The sequence below is a fragment of the Falco naumanni genome, unplaced genomic scaffold, assembly GCF_017639655.2.
Source record: "Falco naumanni isolate bFalNau1 unplaced genomic scaffold, bFalNau1.pat scaffold_54_arrow_pat_ctg1, whole genome shotgun sequence".
NCBI classification, from domain to species: Eukaryota; Metazoa; Chordata; class Aves; order Falconiformes; family Falconidae; genus Falco; species Falco naumanni.
The window spans coordinates 39,147-59,034 of record NW_024427554.1 but is presented as its reverse complement, the minus strand read 5'-3'; the positions used below and the strand labels follow the sequence as shown (position 1 = coordinate 59,034).

Sequence of the window (19,888 nt, the reverse complement as noted above, 5' to 3'; positions counted from 1 at the left end):
TTTCTTGTTGTTCGGGCTTCGGCAGATGCCCCCACTTTTCCGTCCAGGCACTTTCTCTCCTAGAAAGAGAGGCCACCCCTCTCAGAGACAAGTTTCTTAGCTTCCCCAATCCCCCCAGCTCCAGAGTCTCTTTTTCACTGGCAGCCCCCTACAAAGACCCCTTACAGACAGCTCCCCTCCCTGCCAGGTACACATCTCTACCCAGGGATCTTTCAACAGAGGTTCACATTCACCCCTCGGAACATCAGGGACAATACCCCTCGGATTTCTGAAATACACATACAGAAATGTTCTCACATTTCCAGCATAAATGAGTATAACAATTATTAATAACCTTGTAATTATTAATTAAAAGGCCACTTTTCTCCACATTCCAGCTTATAAAGCGGCCACCATTGATTACAATATTTTATCAATGTTTTCCTATTCACATTTCCACCAGCGGATCCTCCAATATCCTTCCAATGACTCAAAACACACCCTAGCGGATTTTTCTTTAAAATCCCACCACTCTGCTTTCCTCCCATTTTTCCCAGCTTACACTCACAGAACACACTTATCACTTACAGAATTACTACTTACAAAATGCAACACACAGGTATCTTTCTACAGCAACACCAAGAGCTCACTATTATTATCAAAAATATAGCCAAAATCACAGTAACAATTATCAAAGTCAAATTCCACATTCCATAAATCCGGTAACCAAAATAAGCAACACTGCAGCAAATAAGCTTGAAACAATGAATATTCCATTAACGCCTATACATATTCATTACCTGAACCCGCCTACCCTCGCTTCGTATGCTAATTAGCTTATCAGTCTTTCACGCTTGCGCAGATTCTTCCAAAAATTGTGGGCCGGGGTCTTTAGAATGTGGGCCGTGGTCTATGGGAGGAAGGCTGTAGGTCTTCCTCATGGTGTACTTTTCACCTTTTGCTCATTTGCAGTGTTCTTATCAGTCTAAGGTAATTTATGCCCTTGCTGGCCATCTGCTTTTCTTGCTTAATTATTTCTTTCACCCTTATCTGTCCTCTCCTGCTGAAGTGTTCCGCTAAAGTTTTTCCCATGATTTTGCCACAAACTGAGTTTTGAGGAGCGCTTGCCCTAAAGGGTTGTCTGGATTTACCCCAGAGTACAGCTGAAGGGCTTTCCTCAGTCGTTCCAGCCACTCAGTGGGGCTCTCATCTTTCTTTTGCATTTCATTAAATGCTTTATTGATATTCTGGCCACGGGGTACTGCTTCTCTAATCCCCTGAATTACTATAGTTCTCAGGTCCTGCATATGAGTTCTATGCGCCGGATCCTGATTATCCCAATTAGGTCTTTGGAGTGGCCATTTAATATCTGCTTGGGGTCCCTGGGTTTCCTCGGTAGTAAATAATTGACAAAGGATAGATTGCATCTTATCCCAAGTATAAAGATTTGGTCCCAGAAATTGATCTAATCTTTCTGCCACTCCGAGTGGGTCCTCAATTAAGTTTCCCATCTCGGTCCTTTTAAAATCTCATAGGTCAGCCGAATTTAGAGGCACAGAAATATATCCGATCACAGGTTGAGGTCCCCCCATGGGCTTTTCTCTTAGGGGGTATATTTGAGCTGCCCCTTTTTGACTTCTAGTTACGCGTTTAGGAAGAGGGGGAGACCCTTGTTCCGACTCTGGTGGGGGAGTGGGCGCTCTGGGGACCTCTGCAGGAGCAGGAGGAGGAATGTAAGGAGGGGGGGTTAGAAGGGTTTCGTCTAACTCTCCCTTCTTTTTCTTTTGTTTAGTTTTTTTATTTCATTCAGCGGGTAAAGTCTAGCTCCCGGTTTTTTAGCCACACCTCCGCATATTGGCTCTCCTCCGGGTTAAGGGTTTTTTTTTATTATTAACCCAGAGGTTTAATTGCTGTCTTACCCAATCTTCTTCTGACCCATAGACTGGCCAAAAGACATTTTTAGAAATCTTCTTCCCTCCCCATATCTTAGTACAATATTCTATCACTTTCTGCTTATCTTTCCCTAGGGTTCCAGGGAAATATCTCCAATTGTCCAAGATATATGCCAGAGGGGTATTCTTAGGTACAGTGGGTACCCTTCCCATGGGAGTCGAAGGCTTGCTGCCCTTCGCCCCCATCTTCTGGAACATCCACAAACATACACTCACTCGCTCCCCTTGTTCCTGGCCCAGTCCCTCGCGGGAGATGGGAGACGCAGTACTTAAGAGTCCGCACTCGCTTGGTTCAGTATATCGAACCTCTCACTCGTTATATTCCAGGAAACCCAATCCCGCCCGAACGGCAAACCCGCGAACAACTTCGCAATATACTTACGCGTCCTGCGTCTTCGTCCGGACTCCCGTGCACAGAATTTTTATGGGATTTTACCGGTTTCTCCTTTGCTCATTATTCTAGAATTTAGGTTCGTCGGTAAGGTTGGAGTAAGCTGTTGGTCGCGGGGCCGCGAAATGTCGCGGGGCGCCTCCCCGGAGGACCAAAGCCCACTGTTCCTTATCCGAGTCACGGCACCAGAAATTGTTATAAATTGAGACCGCAACGGATCATAATCCAATTAAAATTTTATTAATTATAGCAAGTAGAATATGAGCAAAGACAGCGCTGGACGGCAGGGGAGTCTGCGCTCCACCAACTGCCGCCCTGAGCAGTTCAAACAGTCCCTTTTTATACATCTTTACCCGTGTTCATGAAGTAGTGGAGGTATTGACCCTTCACTCATATATCCTTATGTGGGGTTGTCTGTCTTGTTTCTGTCGGTTCCTGGACATCTGGCGGTTATCTTATCTTTCACAAGCAGTGTCTGGTAGCTGTTTGCATAAGCGTTTTCATATATTTTGTTGCCTAAACTTTACATTGAGCTTAACATAAATCTTAATAAACAATACCCTAGCCCATAGTTTCTCACACCCACGGTGGCCACTGCCTCCCAGCAGTGCCTGCCAGGTGGCCAGGGACACTGGCCCTGAGGGATGGAGGCCAGACTTCCCAGCCCAGGGATGGATTTCACGCTCTGAACACTCCGAGGTTGCTTTTAAAGAGGACACTTCCTCAGCAGAGAACTGGGATTATTTATTGTTTGTTTTCCTCCACAGCAGCCTCCTGCGGGGACAGGCACAGCCATCCCTTGGGGTGCGTGGGGATGCCACCTCCTCAGCCTGACAGAGATGAAGTGTTGTAGGTTGCTTTCTTCAGGGTGTCCAGGAAGAACTGCTCCTTCTCTAAGAAATCATGGTCCTAAGAGAGGGATAGATGGCACGGATATCAGAGTGCCACAGAAATGGGGTCACAGGCCAGGGTGCTGCTCACGAGTGATGGGAGTATCCCAAACCCTCCTCCGTGCGGCGAGCAGCGGGCAGGTACCCATCTGTGGTAGCCCCCGGGGTGTATGGGCTCCCCACAGAGCCCATAACCTCACACCGAGTGAGGCCCACAGAGGAAGGCTCAAAGAGCATCCCTGCCTGGGGAAGGACCCAGCAGGGAAGGAGGGGGCTGAGGATGGGGACATCATGAAGCCAGAGCCCAGCAGAGCTGGCTTCTGCCACCCAGGGATGGGGCAACGCCATCAAGCCAAGGATGTTATCAACCAGCCTGAAACAAGCCGTGAGGACGCACCAACCCTTGCTGCTGGTATCACTCTTCTAGGTGCCCACGGCTTCTGCGAGCCCACCCAGCCCAGCAACGATCTCACACCCACCCTGTGGCCGTCAGGCTCAACCCAGGCTTCACCCAGCCCTGCTCCCACCCAGCTGGTCTGAAGCCCTTTCCAGCCCTGGTTTCCCACCACCTCACCTGCTGGGCCCTGTGCTTCAGCAGCAACAACGTGGCGTAGAGCTCGGTGGGGCCAGCCCCAGTGTCCCTGCTACCCCCTGGGCTATGCCAAGGGAGCGCGCTGGTGGGAAGTGGAAAACCTGGAACAAGAGCCCAACCGTGTGGTACCGCTGCCGTTAGAGGAACAGCAGACGGACAAGTGTCCCTTTTTTTGCTGCCTGCATGTCCCTGCAGCAGGGTCCTCCCCAACCTCCCACTGCAAACGGCCTTTAATCCACCTGCCTCTCCCTTCCTGCCCCCTCTGCCCCCTCCTGGCACTGCCCTGGCTCAGAGGTCTCTGCTGAGCTCCTTCAGAGGACGTGAGGAGGCCAACTCACATCTGAGTGTGTGATGAGCCCCCAGGAACATCCCAAGCCTCCTGAGAAGTGGAATACAAGTGCAACTGGCCCCCGGCATGTCCCGTCCCCCCCCTCCCCCAGCAGCGTGCAGGAAGCCTTACACGCTGTGCTGGAGAGGCCTCTCCTAGGGGCACTGAGGCCCTGCTTTGTGTTCAGCAGCATCGCAGAGTTGGTGGGCAGTTCCTCACGGATCTGTTCGAGCTGTCTCCTCTGGCGAGCCATGCTCAGCCGCTCCTGCCCCATCCCCGGGCAGAAAGAGAGAGAAACTGTTGGCAAAGGTTCAGGCCCTTGGCACAGCGGCCCCAGGCCAAGAAGGAAAGGCAAGGGAGTATTTGCCTCGTGAAGACGCTGTTCCTGCTGCTTCAGCTGCTCCAGCTGCTGCTCCATGACCTGCAGCCTCCTCTGGTGCTCGGACTCTATCCTGCACGCCTCTTGCAGGGCTTGCTCCCCTTCCTTGTACTTCTGGGATGAGAGCTGCAAGGCAGAGCAGCTGAGGAGGCTGGGGACAGGGACCCTCGCTGCCCTGGGGCAGGGCTCCTTTGTGCACCCCCTGTTCCCCTCCCAGGACAGCGCTGGGATTCAGCACTCAAGGAGGGATGTGAAACCCCAGCTGTGAATTGCAGCGCAGATGCTTCACTTACCTTGGTCGTGCTTTTAATCTGCTCCTCCTGCTGCTGGATGCGCAGTGTGGCCCTGTCCACCTTCTCCTTCTCCAGCCTCAGCTCCTGCCAGGACTTGTCCAGCAGCTCCCTGTCCCTCACCAGCTGCTCCTCCCTGGTTTTCAGCTCATGGCTCCAGATCTTCAGCTCTGCCTGCTCCTAGGATGGGCATGGGGAAAATCAATGCACTACCTGCCCTATCCTGGACACTATCTCATGTCCCCCCAAGTGATGGGAGAGATCTGCCCCTGTTTTCCTTCTTGTGTTTGCCAGTTTGGGGTGCAGAGCAACACCACCAGGTACCCAACCAATGCTCTCATCCACCCACCCTTGGGCACCAGGGTTGGCAGAGCTGGGATTGTACAGGCACACACACACACACACACTCCTTCCCCAGAAAGGACGGAGCCCCTCACCCATGCTACACACTCTAAAACATGCTCAAGGCTTGGCAGTTTGTCAGCAGTGGAAACACCCAGCCTGAATGGTTATTTTCCACCCTGGTAGCCCTCAGAAATGCAGCCCTGCCACAGTCTGTGCCACATATCTCCTCTGGACAGCTCCAGGGGGGAGAACTGGCTCCAAACATGTCCCCATGGCATGGGGAGGTTCTGTTTAACCCACCATGGGGGTTTCCTCTCACCAGACTTACAATGGAGGCGGCTGTGCCTGGTCTGGCTGCCCAAACTCCTCACAGGCAAAGGGGAGAGACAGAGGTGACTGATGCTTCAGTCAACATCTAAAACAGGCTGGTGGAGGCTGCTCCTGGAACAGCCCGATTCTCACCACCGCAGTGATGTCTCTTCAAACTTGTTTTAAACACCTGAAGGCAGGGCTGAACATCTCCCCGGTGGGCAGGACCCATCCGTGAGCTGCCAGGTGGTGCTGGAGGCCATGGAGAGGGGCTCTACTGTGGTACCTCGGCCAGGCTCATGATGGTGCCCTCTCTCTGTGAGTCCATCTTCAGGGCTCGGTCCATGTTGCGCTCCATCTGCTCCTTCCTCAGCTGCTGCTGGGTGTGAAATTCAGCCCACTCGGCTGCCAGCTTCCGTTGCTCCTGCGAGCACTTCTGCATCACGGACTTCTGCTCTTCCAGCAGAGCACTCTGGGGAGCGTTGCCAGAGAGGGAGAGAAGAAGCACTAAGTCCCATTCGCCACAGGATTTTTCTCCTTTAACCCATCTCTGCCGCGCAACATCTAGGGGCTGGTTCAAGCCCACGGTGCCTGGTGTGAACCCTGTCACCGTGAGCTCTGGTCCCGTGTTCCTCAAGAACCAGCACGTGCCATGCGCACACACCGCGGCCTCCTGCATCCGTGAGCCAGAGGGCTGGCCTGACTGCGATTCCCCCTGTGTGAGGCTGAGGAGGCAGAGAGCTGCAGAAGGATGCTGCAGCCCAGCACCCAGCTCTTGCCTCCACCACACAATGCAGTGCAGCCCTGGAGATGTCTGCCCCACCTCACCTTCGCCCTCTCCAGCTCTGCTCGCTCCATGGACAGCTGCTGGGTCATGACTCGCCGCTGCTCCTCCAGTGAGTGCTGCAGTGATTCCACTTTGGATTGCTCTGCCGTTGCCCTCCATCGCTCCTGCGTTCAGACACAGAGGTGACAGATGCTATTCACAACCTCCAGGCCAGGAACCTCCAGTTGGTGAGACACATACCCCATACCCAGACAGGAGGGCCGACCCGGGCAGAGGACACAGTGTGGGCTCACCTGCTCCAGCAGCCGAGTCTGCTCACTCAGCCTGGCCTCCATTTTAGCGATCACCTCCTGGAGTCGGCTCCGCTCCTCCTCCATGTCCCTCTGCTGCTGCGACAGCCTGTCCTGGAGCACTTGGGGAGAGGCACGAGCAGCATGAGGCGGGAAGTTCTTCCCTTCTATCCACACCATGTTCACAGAAAAACTGTGTGTGTTTGTGCTCATCACCCCTGGCACATCCCCAGGACACTGCTTTGTAAAGGGAAGACCCCGAGATGTCCAGTGACCAAGGCAGGCAAGGCTTTGCCAGCCTCAGCTCCCAGCCTCTGGCTGACTCAGAGCAACTTCTCCTTGTTTTCTGGGTACCCCCAGCTCCGGTGGAGACCCCGCAGCCGTTCCGGCACAGAGGAACAGCAGACATACCCTTGAGCTGCTCGTCCCGCTGCCGTACCCCCATGGCCAGCTCCTGGGAGGTGGTGTGGTGTGTGGCCTCCACCTTTCGCGAGAGGTCATGCAAGTTGCTGGAGAACTTCTCCATCCGCTCGATGATGCCATTCAGAGACCTGCAGAGAGAAGCGAGGGGAGGGTCACCCCTGTGGGACACGCTTCATCTCACCGCAACGGAGAGGGGGATATTTGGTGGCCCAAAGGCCGGGCAGCCCTGCCCTGAACCTCTCTGGGTCACAGCAGAGCAGTAGGAAGATGCAGCTCCTGCTTCCGGGGGGCACTGACGGGTATTACACAGCTCAGCATCCCCGCAGGCAGTGGGTGGGAGAGGGGATGGCCCCTGTTGCCACGGTCCAAGCCTGGTTCGTGTAGGACAGGGAATGCTGTGGCCAGGGACCAATGTGGGAACACAACTGTCAGTACCTGGTGTACGATGTGGCGCTGGTCACTGCATCGATCTCCTGGTCTTTCAGCCGCTTCAGCCGCTGGAGCTGCTCTTCGTGGTCTTTGCGCATCTCCTGGACAGACACCCTGCGGGACACGGGGAAGGAGCCTGCCACAGGCTGGCACAAACCAGTGCTCCCCATGATGGGCACTGTGGGAGAGGCTTGGTTGTGGGGCTGAGAATCAGGTGCCAGGAGCTGAGCTGGCATGGGGGTCTGTCCTGGGGCATTCCACCGACAGGCATCCACATTTGGGATGGGCCCAATTTTGGGGTTATGAGCTCCTCTACCAAAAACCTGATTTGTCATTGACCCAAACTATGTGGACATCAGTGACTCACTGAACTCACTGACCTGAATAAAAGAGATTTGGGGGAAGATAAAACATTGGGTTCAGCATCTTTCAAAATACAATGCATTCACTCTGAAACCACGTCTCCAGTCAGATCTCCCTGTGTCCACCTACAAAGCAAATCCCCGTTCCAAAAGGCACCAAGCTGCCCACAACCCAGTGCTTCTGGAGTCTGGTTTCTCCTTTCACCATGTCCCCAAACCACTCCCTGGTTCCTTCGCTGAGACTGTGGGTACCAGCCACACGTGTGTGCCACTCGTGCCACTCTCACCTCTGCAGCTCTTGCAGACGCTCCATCTCCAGCTTGTTCTGCTGCTCCAGCGTGGCCAGGCGCTGCTGGTGCTGCGCCAGCAGCTCTGCCCGTGCCCGCTCCGCATCCTGGCTCTGCAGCAGGAGCTGAGCCATCAGCTGCTCCTTCTCCAGCCGCAGCCTCTCCTCCCGCTGCCCGTAGGTGTCCTCCACCACCTTCACCTGGTTCCTGCCCCGAGAGGTCACAGCCAGGAAGAAGTGTTGCTTCCACAGCAATACCCAGCACTCCCCCCCCCCCCCCCCCGCAGAGCGCACACAGGGGTTTGCGAGCAGATCAGTGTTGCTGTGTGCATGGCGAAACACGCAGACCTGAGCCTTGAACCCTCCTGCTACTGCCCACTGTGCTGCCTGGTTGGGGGTGCGCTGGCAATGGGACCAGCCCCTCCTCCTTGTCACCCAGGGGACAGTGGTGGTGAGAGTGGACTCCCATGTTGGCTCACCTGTGGGGCTGCTCTCTGCCCCCACCACGTCCACATCGACATGGCTCTGCGCCCACCTGCCCCAGGGGCGGATTTGGGAAGCATCCCAGCACTCCCACCCCAGGAGAGACAGAGCTGTAGGCGAGGAGGGAAGCACAGGTGAGAGGCTGGTACCTGTGGGTGCTCTCAAGGAGATTCAGTTCCTCCTGGTGCCGCTGCTGGAGATTTTCCAGCAACAGTTTGTGCTGTGTCCGCTCCAGCTCCAGCATTCGGACCTGCCAGGCACCCGGAGAGAAAGTCCTTGTGCTGCCCTGGGGACAGAACTCCCACAGCAGCACTTGGTGGCCATAGGCGTCTCTGGACAGGGAGGTTTCACCTCTCTCCCCTGTCACCCTGATGCTATTGGGACAGGATATGGCTCCTTCTCCTCCCTCTGGGTCACCCGTGGTCCCCCATTCAGCAGGCAATGGGGCTCACCTGGCTCTCCAGCTCTGCCACACGGGCCTGGGCGCTCAGCAGCGCTGCCTGGCAGCCTGATGCATCCTCATGGAGCTGGGCTGCGGGAGCCCCCTGCCTCGTCTCATGCTGCAAGCCCGGGGCTGAGAACTCTGCCTACAAGGATGGAGAGAGAAGATCGAGGCCCTTCAGGATCAGTGGCTTTGTGGTGCGGCCATCAGCCTCCAAAAGAAGGCACCTGCCTTACCTGCAGCTGCGGGGCAGCCTGGACATGTGCCCTGGGTGCAGGAACCTGCGGAGACACAGGGATGCTCTCAGGGAGGTAAAGCCCTGGGGAGAACATCTCCTCCTAGCCTGGAAACGGCGATCCATCTCCAGCCTACTGCAGGACCACCCCCACCCCCGCCCAATTTCCGTGCTGGCGTGGGTCCCTTCTCCCCAGGTGACACTCGGCAGCCCCCACCCCCAGACACAAGCATGCTGCGCTCTTCCTTCTCTGGGGGCAGAATCAAGGCTGAGACCACAAGCCCTCTGGGAGACAACATGTGTCCCACCACCAGGGCAGGGCGAGGAGCCCAGCTGGATGAGAAGGAGAGGCTTCAAAGACCAAGCAAGAGCTGCCTTCTCTGTGAAAGGCTTCAATTCTCCTTCAGTTGTCTAGAAATAATCTCAGAGCATCTTCAACACTATACTGGGGAAAATCAACTGAAGAAAAAGTCCTTTATCACCTGGAGCCTCTGTTGTCTAGTTAATATAATATGTATATATGCCTGGGGAACGGTGTAAATGCTGCTCAGGCCACGCAGGGCTATAAACACACATGATTTACAAAGCATCCATAGCACCCATGCTTTGGCCTGATAAACGCAACTTGTGGCACCTCGGGGAGCTCCAAACTCTTTGCCTCCATGGACACGGCTTCCCAGAGATGCAAAGTGGGGCACATCCTACCTCAGGCCGAGGGAGCACGGACAGAGCGGGATGGCGGCGAGTCGGCAGCGGAGGGCTCGCGATCGCTGCCCTGATCCTGCACCGCTCGGGGCACGGACCCAGCACACCTACCTGAGTGAGCGGGGCAGGGCCTGGCGCCTCCTGCTTTCCTGGGAATGAGCCTGTAGAGGCTGAACATTGGACAAGTCCATGATTTGAATATAGCAATGGGAACCATCCCCTCCCAGCAGGATGAGGGCCTGGGTCTCCTGGGCACAGCGATGAGGGTCGCGCTCCGCTCTGGGAGCTGGCAATGGGGGCAGAGGGTCAGACAGGCTTGTCCGTGTCTGCATCCCCACTCCACACACAACGGTGGGACTCTGCTCTGCAGAGTAAATCAAGGGACAAAGCACAGCTCCTCCTCCATCTCCATCACCTAGGGAGGAGACTGGGTCCCCTAAGCCACTTTCAGCGGCCTCTGAACCGGCGCACAGCCACAGCCCAGAGCAGAAGGGGGTCTTTCCAGCACATAGCACTGGTGGGACAAGTGTGGGGGCAGCAAAGGGAAGACAGATGGGGCAGCGTGAACTTATGCACACCCATTGCTCCGGCAAAGCGAGTCCCTCACAGCCTTCCGAAAGCCCAAAGGCAGCACTGCGGAGCTCAGTGTGCCCCAGCACACCAGCTGACATGGGGATGGTGGGATCCTGCAGCTCAGCAACCTGCTCCGACAATGGCTGGTCAAAGCCTGGGCAGCATTCATGTGGCCAAGGGAAGTGCTGTGGTTCCTGCCTTTTTTTGGGGGGTTGGTTTTGGGTTTTTTTCAGGGCAGGGAGACCCTTCTCCGCATACCAAACTGTACAAATCTCTGCTGCCCGAACCGTACAACCACAGGAAACGCACCCAAGGCACCGGCATTTCTGGAGGGATGCCCCTTCGCAGGATCCGATGGGTGAACCGAGGCTTGTTTCGTGGTGCTGAGCCAGGGGACCGGCTGCCTGCGTGGGCACAGAGACACAAGTGACGCACAGCAGTGTCACAGCGCAGGGAGAGGCACGCAGACATTATCCCGCTTGGCATTTTTGCAAGTTTAAAGCTTGGCTGTCGCACTGCGATCGAACAGGCAAGGGCCCGACGATCCTTCAGCGCTGCCTTCCTTCCCGGTTACACAGGTCCCAGACCAAAGTGGTCACGGCTGGCTACCAGCCCTCCCCGCTCCCCCACCTACACATGCAGCCGCTTCCCACAGGAATTCTCCCTTGTGGAGGTGTCTGAAAGGTGAAGGAGGCCTCACCTGGAGCCATCTGCACTCGCTGCCTGGTCCTGCGGGACAGCTGCCTGCTGCGGTGCTCCTGTGGGGCTGGCTGGCTGGCTGCAAGCAAAAAACACCCCATGGGGGAGAGCCCAGGAGGCAAGGAAAGACAAGATCCTTTCCCTCAACACCAGTTCCTGCCTTGCAGGTGAAAACCTATCCCACTCAGCTGCGGCAGGATTCAACCTGTTGGCTTCAGAGGGAGCAAAGACACCTCAGAACCTCCATCTCTGGAGGAACACCAGTTCCTCCTTGCTGCATCCACCCCCTTCCCCTGGGCAACATGCCCCTGCCCACGACACACGCGGCTGCTTCTCTGCAATTCACTTCTGAGTCCCATCCCCATGGCACAAGCCTGAACCTGTCTGTGCCAACTCAGCTGGAGGAGGTGGTTTTCCTGGAACTAGGAGGAACGAAGGGGAAAGAAGGCAGGAATGAGGAGCATGCGTGGAGCTCGTGGGGGTATGCTGATCCAGGACAATCCCACAGGACCTGGGGCAGCACGTGCAATCTCAGCCATGACTAGAAGGAGAGCCCAGAGGTGCGATGGCCCTGCAGGCTGCACCAGTGGGAGAAACCTCTGCGTTATTAACCCAACCCGAGGCAAGAGAGCACTTAAAATGGATTTCTTAAATCCGAGCAGAGGATTTCTGAGACGTCCTGTTGGAGCAGCTGCATGATGGGAGCCCTGTGGCCACCAGCTGTGCTTTTACCTGACAGGAGCGTGGGGATCCAGCCCTCCTTCTGGGGACTCCAAGGGCTTGGCACTTTGCTCCTGAGCCTTCGCCTGTGCTTGGGCTTTCTTGCGAGACAAGGCAGCGCTCAGCCAGTTGTCTTCCTCCAGCGGGTCAGGTTTAGCCAGCGCTGCCTCTGCAGCCGGGAGCTGGCTGGTGGGGCCGGGCTGCTGGGCTGTGCCAGGGCTGGGGTAGCTCACTGCAGGATTGGCTTTTGCTGCAGATGTTGGCTTCGCATCCATAAAATCCTCATCTTTCAAGCCCAGCCAGTCACCTCGAGTCCGGCTGCTCCGCACAGGGCTGTGCCTGGCTGAAGGAGGAGATTTGGAGCGGGGTTCTGGTTTTGGTTCGCTGCTGTTCTCGGCTGGAAACCTGCTGCAAGGAGAAGCAGTCACATACGTGCCTGTGAGAGGACCCCGGGGACCCTGCCCGGGGACCCTGCCCGGGGACCCTGCCCGGGGACCCTGCCCGGGGACCCTGCCCGGGGACCCTGCCCGCTCTGCCGCGGGGGCAGCGTGGCTGCTGGCTGGAGCTCCACACGCAGAGCACAATACCTCACAGGCTGCCTCCTCGCCGGCTGGCCCTTGGGCATGGAGGCCACCGTCGGCTGGTACGCTCCAAAGACAAAATCCTCCTTGTCCCAGCCGTCTTCCTTCTCTGTTCAGACAAGCAGCTTTGAGTCAGCGCCTAGAGGAGCGGCTGTTTGCAAAGACACCAGCCCTCCTCCTCCTCCCCTGCAATTCCCACTGCGATTGCTGCCTCTGGGAAGACACAGCTGGAAACATCTTCCCTGGAAACCTGCGAGCAACGTGTCTCCTCCACGGGGCTGGGAAAAGTTGCTTTGCTGAGAATCAGTCCATGTCCAAAGGCAACTGAGTTACAGCTGATGTGCAAATGCCCCCAGGCTGCCTCGAAGGCAGGGTACAACACTTTTGCATCAGTCACCTTTGCCCCAGAGCTGACTGGGAGCCCATTAGCCACCCTGCTGACCACTACAGAAAGGGTATTTCCCCTTCAAGGACATTAGAAATCAATCTCGCCCTCCCAAGCCAACGCCATCACCTCTGCAGACCTTCCCAGCATCCCTGGCCACGCTCACCTGGCTGCTTTTGGTACTTCTTATCCAGTTTGAACTCTCTGCGCTCTCCTGTGCCTGGCTGTTCCAGGATTTTGGCCACGGAATTTTGTCCCAGCAACTCATCCAGCTTGGAGCGGGCTGGCCGGAGCACCTCTCTGTTGGTGACACAGTGGCAGATAGGTTTCCCTGGGAGGCAGGGCTGTTTCTTGTCACACAGCCTTGCCAGGGTGCTCTGGCTCTTCTCTGTGAAACGAGGCTGCTCTTGCCCCTTTCTGGGACCCACAGGCAGAAGCTCCAGCATCCCCCACACACAGCATGCTGGCACCATCCCAACGCACAAGCCATCCCCTGCTTTACTCTCACTGCCTCTTCATTGCCCTTACTTTTCTGCCTTCTTTCCCTGCTTCTCAGCTCCTTTTGAGCCACTGCCAAGTCCCAGCGCATGCATCAGGTCGTCATCAGTATCTTCAAAAGTGAGCTCAGCCCTCCTCTGGACCGGGGCCACGGTGTGCAGGGGCGTCTGGGGTGGAGGTGGCTCTGTGGATGGGATCACACATGGTAAAGGTTTGATCAGGGCTTTTTTTTTTTTTTTTTTTTTTTTAAACAGGAGATCAAAGCATCCCTGCCTGCTCTTATCTCTCAGGACCATTTAAAAAGTAATTTTTAAGATCAGCGAACAGATCTCACAGCAAGTAACACAGCGGCAATGCACTACTGCCTGGTCTGCAGCCATGCATCCACTGCTGGGACACTGCTGGGTGCCACTGACACTGGGGTTTCCAGCTCTGGATAACGCCAGGAGCTTCTTTAGCTTTGAAAGTTTCCAGTCAGATAATTCCTGTCCCCTTTTGCCTAAAGTCCCTCTCTACCAACACACCTTAGACCTTGCCCTAACCCACCAGCTGCTACTTGCATCCAGAGTAGATTTATCAGGGTGAAAGGTGATTTTAGGGGACCCTCAGACCCATTAGCATCCCTGCTGCAGGAACAAGAGGGACAAGTGCCTGTAACACAGCCACAGCTGGATCCCACCCAGAGGTGCCCCAGTTGTGGTGTGGCACGGACTGGTGCTGCTCTCAGACACCCAAATCCTGACCCAGAAAATTTGTTCTCAGTTGGCAATGCGTGCAGAACGGGCTGGATGAGGTCAAAGGTAAGATCAGAGCCTCCATTCCTGGAAAGGAAAGCTCAGCTCCGTAATCTGCGGCGCACTGCAAGTATCAAGCACTTGGTGAGCTGTGGCACAATTAACCCTGTTACCAAGCTGCTCTATAAATTACGTTACTGGCTAATAAGAGGTAGGACTAGGTGGCTTTCAATGTAATCATTTTGGATCTCACACAGACTAATCCATGCTGCTGATTTATGTAATACAAAGAGGATGCACTGAGCAACCCCACTTACCTTTCTCTTTGCTCTGTTCTGGTTTTTCCTCAGAGCTGCTTTTAGCGCCTGTTGGAGCTGGTTTCTTGGGAGCATCCTGCTCCTCATCAGACAAAAGTCCTGCCAAAGGATCATCTAAATCTGGGAATTACCCAGCAGGTACAGGAAAAGAGAATAACAAAACAAACAAACAAACGCAACGTTATTTAGAAGAAGAGCTCTGCACTACGCCAGCCACTGTTCCCCACAACGTGCACGTGGGGACAGCAGAGTGTATCTGCCCAAAGCCATGAGCGCGGGTCCTGCAGGGACCTGGGATACCCTTGAGTCTCCCTGAACTTCAAACACTCAAAGACTTAGATTTCCGTTCAGTTTTTCCACGTTTTCATCCTCCCGGAAGAAAATAACTCAAAAATTTGGGTGCTTTAATGCCTGAACACAGCTTAGGCAAAGAAAAAGGGGAGAAAGGCCACCTAAATCACCTAAAGCCCATTAAGGTTTTTTGTTTTTTTTTTTTTTTAACAGATTTTAACAGATCCTGATCTTTGTTAAAGCACAGGCTTTGAGAACCAGATTTCAGCTGTGCCAGGAAACCACTCCCCTGTTCAGAAGCTGGACAGAATCCCCCCTGACACAGGGGCTCCCAAGTGTTACAATCATTAAAAACCAAAGCACATATAAAAATGCAAATGCCCCCAGGAATCACCCCCCAGCCCTGTCCTGGGGAGGGCCTCGAATGCAGAGGTTTTTTTCCCTTTGGTCACCTCTGAAGGATTACATTTGCACTAGCATCATAGGGGTGAAGGACTCCGTATCTTATTAACCAGTCAAGCCTCCAGCTAACCGAGGAGGCAAAGAGCACGGGCAGAGCCCCCAGTGCCCCCCCGCAGCCGCGTGAAGTGAGATCCCACCTTCAAAGTTAAATTTCTTGTTGTGTCGGGGAGCGGCAGGGGATGAGAGCGCCTTCTTTTCCATCGCAGGCACTTTCTCTCCTAGAAAGAGAGGCCACGGCTCTCAGAGACAAGGTACTGCAGAAATGCCCCGGTCCCACCCTAGCTAAGGGTCGCTTTTTGGGTGGCAGCCCCCTAAAAGCACCCGCTGTGATGGACAGACCCCCCCACAGCCCTGCCAGGTGCACATCTCTCCGGAGGGGTCTCCTTGCAAGCAGAGGAGAAAAGGGCCAGGGGAAGATCAGGGCACTTTAGGGGCTGGCAGATCTGAAATGCAGCTCCTCTGGCTCTCCTTGCCCCCAGAGCAGGGGGCTCCCCACCAGAAACACTTTGCACCACCCCAGGGAACAGCCGAGTGGTGTTTGGTGGGAGGTGGCAGCGGCTGCTGGTGTGAGTGACGTCCAGGGATCTCCTAAGGGATAACACATGGCCAGAATAACACTCCTGCAAAAAGCAACCAGGAAAAGCATTTTAGGGAACAAATCCACTTTTTGCTCCGTATCCCAGATAAGGATAGGAAAATATCCCTGCTCGTTTACAATCAGGGTGTGAAAAGAATAGCAGAATCTCCTTTTTACCTTCCTCAGGAGCTACCAGCTTCCCTGTGTTTTTTACTCCTCCTCCCAAGAAGTCACATTTCCCAGGACCTTTCACAGTTGTCTTCCCTGGCCCAGAACTGGGTTTCGGGATTCCCAGGAGATCAGCTTCCATGTCGTCCATATCCTGGAAAGCAAGAGGACAAGGATGGGGAGCAGGGTGAGAGCTGCTTCTCCCTTCGGAGGCTGGTGCTGGAGGCCATGGCAGCGCGCTGGGGCGGAGATGGAGGGGATGGATGGAGATGGAGGGGATGGATGGAGATGGAGGGGATGGATGGAGATGGAGGGGATGGATGGAGATGGAGGGGATGGATGGAGATGGAGGGGATGGATGGAGATGGAGGGGATGGATGGAGATGGAGGGGATGGATGGAGATGGAGGGGATTTAAGGACTTGCCTTCAGGGTCTGCAGCACAGCTTGTGGGTCTGTGTCGGAGACACTGGATCCCTGCATGCCAGGGAGGGGAGACATCAGAGGGGAAGAGATTTTTGGAAACTCCTCACCCCTTACCCCATATCCCTTGATATCCGTTTTATGAGATAGAAGAATACATGCCCAACTCCTCCTGGTGTCCTCCTCTCTGGAAACCCCCTGTGCCCCAATTCCTTTGCTGAGATCCTGCTGCCTCTAGGAGAAGCATCAGGAAAACCCAAGGCCGTTGCTCTGGGTGAAGGTCCTTCCTACAACACTTTACCCAAAGTGCACGCAGGAAGGCTGGGCTGCAGCAGCACGTGCCCCCCAGCTTTGCTCCATCTCACCCAAGGCACCAGGAAGCCCTTCTTCCACCACCACCCCCGCCCTGTCCTGTCTTCCCCACCCCACTGGGATGCTGGAGAGGGGTTACCTCTTCAGCCAGACATCACAGCTCATCGCTGGCACGCCACTGCTGACCTGGCCGGGGTGATACCGCCGCAACCTTGGCCCGGCTCAGCCCCAGCCCTCGGGACTCCCAGGCTCTTTCCTGAACCTTGGACTCACCTCTGCAGAATTTATGTCCTTCGCAGGGAGTCTGTCGAAGAAATCATCTTCTAAAATGGACCTATGACACAAGCCCGGGGGTTAGCAGCACCACACGTGAGCTCGGCCAGTGTGTCCAGGGACAGCCAAGCCAGGCCAGGCAGCGGGAGGCAGAGGAGACCACACAGGGCTGCCACACCAGCCGCATCGTACAACGCAGAAAATGAGGCTAAAATAGCACTGGGATAAAGGACGGCAGTGCTGGGACTGCTCTATTTAAGCAACTGTTACAAAGCAGATTTACAGAAGATGTACAGGGCTGGGAGACACCCAACTCTTGCTGGAAAGCTTCGGGCTCTGGGCTCCCAGTTCCCAAAGGCATCGCAGAAGATAACTCGCCTTCCCAGGCAATCACTGTTGGGGCAGGGAGGGAGGTGGAAAAGCCAAGGATGGGGCAGATCAGAAGGATTTGGCGAGGACAAAGAGATCTTCAAGTGAGATCTCTCACAGGAGAGGCTGTGTCCGAAAGGCACTCACTTCTTTCTGGCCTGCAAGCCAGTGTCCTGGGCTCTCCTACTGCTGCCCACAGCCGGCTGGGAAGCTTTGGCAGATTTAACAGAGGTTTCATCTGGAAACAAGACAGGGAGAGATGAGGATGATGGACACGGGCATATTCCTGACCTAGGCACTCCAAAGGGGGATCTGCTGTCTACCCCGGGGCCACAGAGGCTTTTAATCAGAGGTGAACTTCACTTTGCCTCCCCAAAAGCTGATGTCCAGCCTATTCAATGGCCTCTGACTCCGAGAAGCCCTGCTCCCTGCTCCATCCCCTCCTCACAGCTGGAGCCCCCTTGCAGATCAATGGCTGTTGCACCAGCACCTCCTGCTCCCAGGAGGGGAGTAAGAATAGAAGGACGCTGCCCTTTCAGCTGAGAAGAAGGTTCGTTTTACCATCATAGCCCAGGAGGTCACCAAGCACATCATCGATGGAGCCTGAAATGAGACAAATTAAGCTGTTGAGGCAGGTGAGCTCACCAAGCAGGCATAGGAAAGCTCCCAGTTTCAGTATGGCTTGCTCTTTGGAAATCTGCTAGAATAAAGTTTTGGTCTTAAGCATCATCAGCGTCAGGCCTTCCTTGTCAGTCTAGAGAGAACTGCCAGGACCTGATCAGTATTTTGTGGATAAAAAATTTAGCTTCACTTAGCCAGAAATGGGGTATCTTTATCAAATGAACCAGCTGCTTTGTATTCAGTTAGTCACTGGCCACAAGCAGCACTTAACCTGTGAGCTCTCACCCCGCAGGATCTCGAGTCCCTGGGCAACCCCAAAAGCACTGCTTCAGTATCAGGGGCTGCAAGAGGCCTCCAAACAGTATCCCTCCAAACAGGGATAAGGTGATGGGAAGAACTGAAACAAATGCTTATATTCTCCCCTGAATTTGGGAAAGCCCACAAGAAAGGAATGTGGGACCTCAATAAACAAATCCGCTTGATGTGAGCGGCAGGTGAAAATCTCTGGTTCAGGAACGACATGATGATGCACTCAACCATCTGCAGCTTTCAGACAAGGATCATGAAACATTTCAGTAGCCAGGACTGCCACCTGAGAGTGTCGTCCCCCCCCCCCGCCCCAGGCATTCCCAGCAGATCGAAGCACCTACGGACAGCAAAAGGAAAGCCTGCAGCATATGTACGTACCTCTTAAACTTTTCTTGGGTTTTGTAGCCTGGGGAGAAAGAAAAATTCCCTCATTAGAAAATGAAGCAAGTCTGTCCTGGACTTTCTCAAAACACACTAAAGCCAGAGGCAGGTTTCTCCAGAGCATCCCATAAACAGCAGCGAGGCCCTCCTCCTGCCCGTGCTGTTTGGGAAATGACACGTGAAATGCAGAACTACAAAGGTATTTCCAACTTCAGAGACACGGGTGAGCACAGCCCCTCCCGACTGCCAGCTGGGCAGGACCCTCCAGCCCTTGGGATCACTTCTGCCTCCAGGCAGAGCTGCCAGAGCATCAGACCCGGATTTCCCAGCCCCGCCTCAGCCCCGCACCGCAGGGCCACGCTCACCATCCGCGTCCGGTTACGGATTCTTCTTCCACGTTGCAGGGGGACCCGGCACCACTGGTCACATCCACACCAACCTCCTGCCTGAAGGGAGAGGAGGGTTCCCCGATGTGCCACCACGGCCGGAGGCACCTCTCCCACAGAGATGTCCCTCTCCGGCTCGGGGGGCTGCAGCCTGCCAGGCTGGCTCCGCGCCGCGCCCACCCCCCGAGCCCCTCTCAACAAGGCTCCATTTGAGTCTGAAAAACACCCCCCCCCCCCGCTCCCCAAACCGGCTTCGTGCTCCTGCAGCCCGGGGGGGACATCACACCCCCCCCAGGGAACCAGGGAGGGTGAAGGTTCCGGCCGCCCCCGACCCCAGCACAGCCCGGGGGGTCCCGCTTAGCCCAGAGCCTGCGGAGCAGCCAGGGGCAGAGGGAGGGAAACCCCCCCACCCACCCCCCCCTTGGGTCCGGGGCACCCGCGGGGACCTGGGACAAGCAAAGCGCTGCTGGAGGCGAGGGGTGCGCGGCCCGGAGGCGCGGAGCCCCCCACTTACCGCTCAACCGCCCCCCGGCTCCGCCTCTGCGCATCCCGTTGCCATGGCGCCCGCTGCCCCCTGACCCCGGCGCCCCGCGCCAGCGCCCGCCAGACCCCGAGCCCGCAGCCCCCCAGGGCCGAGCCCGCAGCCCCCCGAACCCGCAGCCCCCTCACCCCCAGCCCCCCGCCCCCGCAGCCCCCCAGCCCGCACCGGCAGCACGCCGGACACCCGCCCCCGGAAGGCCGCGGCTCACCCGGCACGGCCCGGCCCGGCCCGGCCCGGCCCCCCCGCGGGACGATGGGATGTGTAGTCCCCGCCGGGCCCCCGGAGCTGGGGGTGCCCCCAGCGCTGCACCCCCCGCACGAGGGGCTGAGAGCGGCTGCGGTGCCCCCGGCCACCCCCAGCACGTGCCCTGGC

The 19,888-nt window shown here is 56.0% G+C and overlaps 1 protein-coding gene and 1 long non-coding RNA gene across 2 annotated transcripts; both read right to left on the bottom strand.

The window, feature by feature from the left end:
• Positions 1-3,045: 3,045 nt before the first annotated feature.
• On the bottom strand, positions 3,046-4,196 carry LOC121082274. The gene is made up of 2 exons (XR_005825961.1): positions 3,787-4,196; positions 3,046-3,231 (listed from the first exon to the last, which is right to left on the bottom strand). It is a non-coding gene; the product is annotated as an uncharacterized LOC121082274 (long non-coding RNA).
• Positions 4,197-4,271: 75 nt separating this feature from the next.
• On the bottom strand, positions 4,272-19,596 carry LOC121082275 (fas-binding factor 1 homolog; the record flags this gene model as incomplete). Its single annotated transcript, XM_040581618.1, has 29 exons — positions 19,490-19,596; positions 18,955-19,035; positions 18,587-18,614; positions 17,840-17,881; positions 17,426-17,516; positions 16,910-16,970; positions 16,328-16,378; positions 15,912-16,056; positions 15,295-15,375; positions 14,405-14,524; positions 13,384-13,537; positions 13,022-13,155; positions 12,477-12,579; positions 11,902-12,297; positions 11,171-11,248; positions 10,780-10,874; positions 10,009-10,067; positions 9,194-9,238; positions 8,968-9,102; positions 8,665-8,765; positions 8,034-8,240; positions 7,391-7,498; positions 6,944-7,083; positions 6,536-6,654; positions 6,284-6,406; positions 5,742-5,927; positions 4,805-4,981; positions 4,500-4,637; positions 4,272-4,397 (listed from the first exon to the last, which is right to left on the bottom strand). Coding segments are annotated over exons 2-29 (3,246 nt in total), but the record flags the coding sequence as incomplete, so codon positions are not given.
• Positions 19,597-19,888: the final 292 nt, after the last annotated feature.